Source organism: Arachis ipaensis, chromosome B05 (assembly GCF_000816755.2).
Source record: "Arachis ipaensis cultivar K30076 chromosome B05, Araip1.1, whole genome shotgun sequence".
NCBI lineage: Eukaryota > Viridiplantae > Streptophyta > Magnoliopsida > Fabales > Fabaceae > Arachis > Arachis ipaensis.
In genome coordinates, this window is record NC_029789.2 from 120,551,537 (window position 1) to 120,554,424 (window position 2,888).

General features: G+C 45.1%; 1 protein-coding gene across 1 annotated transcript in view; it reads right to left on the reverse strand.

The window, feature by feature from the left end:
* LOC107640973 (U-box domain-containing protein 18-like) overlaps positions 557–2,888 on the reverse strand; it is a 4,961-nt gene continuing 2,629 nt past the window's right edge. Inside the window, exon 3 of the mRNA XM_021123908.1 lies at positions 557–2,878. Coding sequence (XP_020979567.1) covers positions 833–2,878 — 2,046 coding nt within the window. The 3' untranslated portion in view covers positions 557–832. The remainder of the gene's footprint in view (positions 2,879–2,888) is intronic.

Sequence of the window (2,888 nt, forward strand, 5' to 3'; positions counted from 1 at the left end):
CTCAATACAAAGTGACAGAAAAATCAACAAACCAACACCAAAACGTAACCACCTAACAACTTAGAAAAACAAATACTTATTCCATTTTTATTTCCAATATTGCCTTCAACAATAAAAGAATCTTCACACTCCACTCCTTGTAACAAAAGGGATCCGTGTTTTCTTTTTTTCTTTAAAAATAAATAATTCTTCCTAGGAATAACAGCAAAAAGTAAAAGAACTTGAATCGTAGAATAGAAATTTTAAATTACTTCACCCAGATTTCATTTCTGATAAAGTTTAAGACCAGGCCAACCTAACTGTGCACCGCTTATAAAACACTTGGCTTCTTGACTGAAAAAATGGAACAGAAGTGCAATAGAGACAGAAAAGAAAAGTAATTGGCATCTATCCATCTGACTATAGAAAACAAGTTTAGATTAAAACACTTAAGAGGTATATACTTGCATGAATTCACACACTTGAAGGAATATTTCACCATAAACTTATAGACCCTTCGAAACGAAGCCTCATGGCAATAAAATAAAAACTGAAAAAAAAAAAAAAAAAACGAATATTGAATTGAACTGCACTAATATCACAAGAACCATGTGCTCTAAGTCTTCAAACCTTAGACCTTATTTCGTATAATATAACATGGGCTACAAATTTGACACTTTAAAACATAGAATCATTATATCTAACATGAGTCTGTGTGTATGGAAAAGCAGCAGAAAAGTAGAGTATAATGCTATGTACTTAATTGAAACTAGCTCTTCAAAAACACGGAGCTAATTTCACATATCTATATCGTTTAGAATTTACAAAGTATAAGGAGGAAGAAGCTTTCTAACTAACTCATATGAATCAATGGTTGTCGCAAAACTGATGAGGACCCAACCAATCCAGAAGTTCTTTGTTCATTGAATTCCTGTAGAACTCTGATGAGGGAGCGTGCTTTCTTTGCAGCATGAGGGGTACCATCAGTGATGATCCAATATAGCAAAGGCATGATTGAAGATTCCGCAACAAGAAAAGCTACAACCCCTGAACCACCATGGACACAAAGAGACATCAAAATCGACACGCAGTGCTCCTTTGCCACACGCGAGGTTTCGGACTTCAAGATCCAAATGATCAAGTGCAATGCCTCAGCTTCTAACACGGCCCTTGCTCCCTCGGTTGTCTCGGCCAATGCAGCTAGAACTGCTAGGCAATCCGTGACGAGACCAGCTTTGTCCAAGGAAGAAGATAACACTCTAACAATTGCAGGAACCGCTCCGGCTGCCAGCACTTTTGAGTGATTCTGGGGATGTAAGAGCAGCCCAAAAATCGCAACCACAGCATTCTTTTTCCCACACATTATAGCATCCTCTGATCTATGTAGCCGATCCTTGCCAGCAAAACAAGAATGGATTGTTTTCCTTTCTTCTTTGATCATCTCCACCAAACCGGGAATCCCCTCCGGATTATCTCCAATGATTTTCCTAAATTCTTTCACGGAACAAAGATAGAATATGGTAGCAGCTGCCATTTGGCGAGCTTCCAAACTAAGCCCTCTATTTAGCACTTTGAGAATTGGCGCCAAACCCCTGCTCTCCATTATACATTGCTGGCCACTGCTATGCTTCGAGAGCTTCAACAGTGCAGCAACTGCATTCTCTTGCACTGTTCTGTCACCGGTGCTAAGAAGATCAATCAAAGGCGGCACGGTCCCAACCTCAACCAAACACGTCCGGTTGAAAACGTTAGACCTCGCGAGCAGGCGAACCTCGTAAGCAGCCTTGTTCTGTTGCTCCTCTGTTCCAAAGGCGAGTTTCCGGGCAAGAAACCAGCAGAGGAACTGTACGGCGTGCGCCGCTGCTGGACTACCAGCCTCGGCTGATACTCCAGTGCGGTGGTGACTCCGGTTGCTTGGCTTGGCTACCGAGATGCCATTATCAACGCAGAATTGTTGGATGAGCCTTTTCAGTGACGTGTTTGGAACCAACTCTGTGTTGGTGAGCCTCTCCCCTGATTTGGGACACACTCTGTTTCCAGCTTTAAGCCATTTCTGAATCGAGATGCGGTCGTAAGTCTGGCCGGTGGAAGTAGTCACCGGATCAATCATCAACTCCAGTGAGATCGGACACCGGAAATCCTCCGGCGGCCGCTTCTCGCAGCTCAACTCTTCACTGCCACCGCTGCTCCTTCCCTCGGATTGGGAATTTTCATGAAGAGACGGGAAATCAACGTCTTCGAATATCACTCCTCTGCAGTAACACAAGAACGAAATCAAACCGCTCAACAAGGAAACCTCTTCTTCGTCGGAAACAGAGGACGCGGAAGAGAGCATCACGTCTTCTAGAAACTTCACCTCTCTGTTACAATCGATCCATGTCTTGATTTCGAGGTAGGTGAGGGTTCGCTTCATGGCGTTTAAATCAGGCTCGATTCCTCTCTCGAACTGCTGCAAAACCGAGTTAACTCGTTGGGCTTCCGTTTGGTCTTCCGGATCGAGTTCGAAGGTGACTTTCCTGGCTTGCTTCCTAACTAACTCAACTAACTCTCTAACTTCCCAACAAACTTTGATGACGTGGAGGGGCAGCGCGTCGAGGGTGGCAGCGATAGTGCGAAAGAGTGACCGTAATTGGGATGCCACGTGGCGGGACTTGAGGAGCATGAAGAGGCGGGCACCTTCGCGGGAGCAATCTTGTAAGAGGAAGTGAAGATTCTGGAAGGAGAAGTGGAGGTCGGAGAGGGAGGGAACGGCGTCGTTTGGGAGGAGGGAAGCGTGGAGGTCTTGGAGGAAGATGAGGAGGAGGGAGACTTGGCGCGTGGCCTCACGGGCGTTGCGGCGTTGTGTGAAGAAGGTGGTGGTGTTGAGGATGGATTGGGAGAGGGTGAGAAGGGAGGAAAGGAGTGTGGCA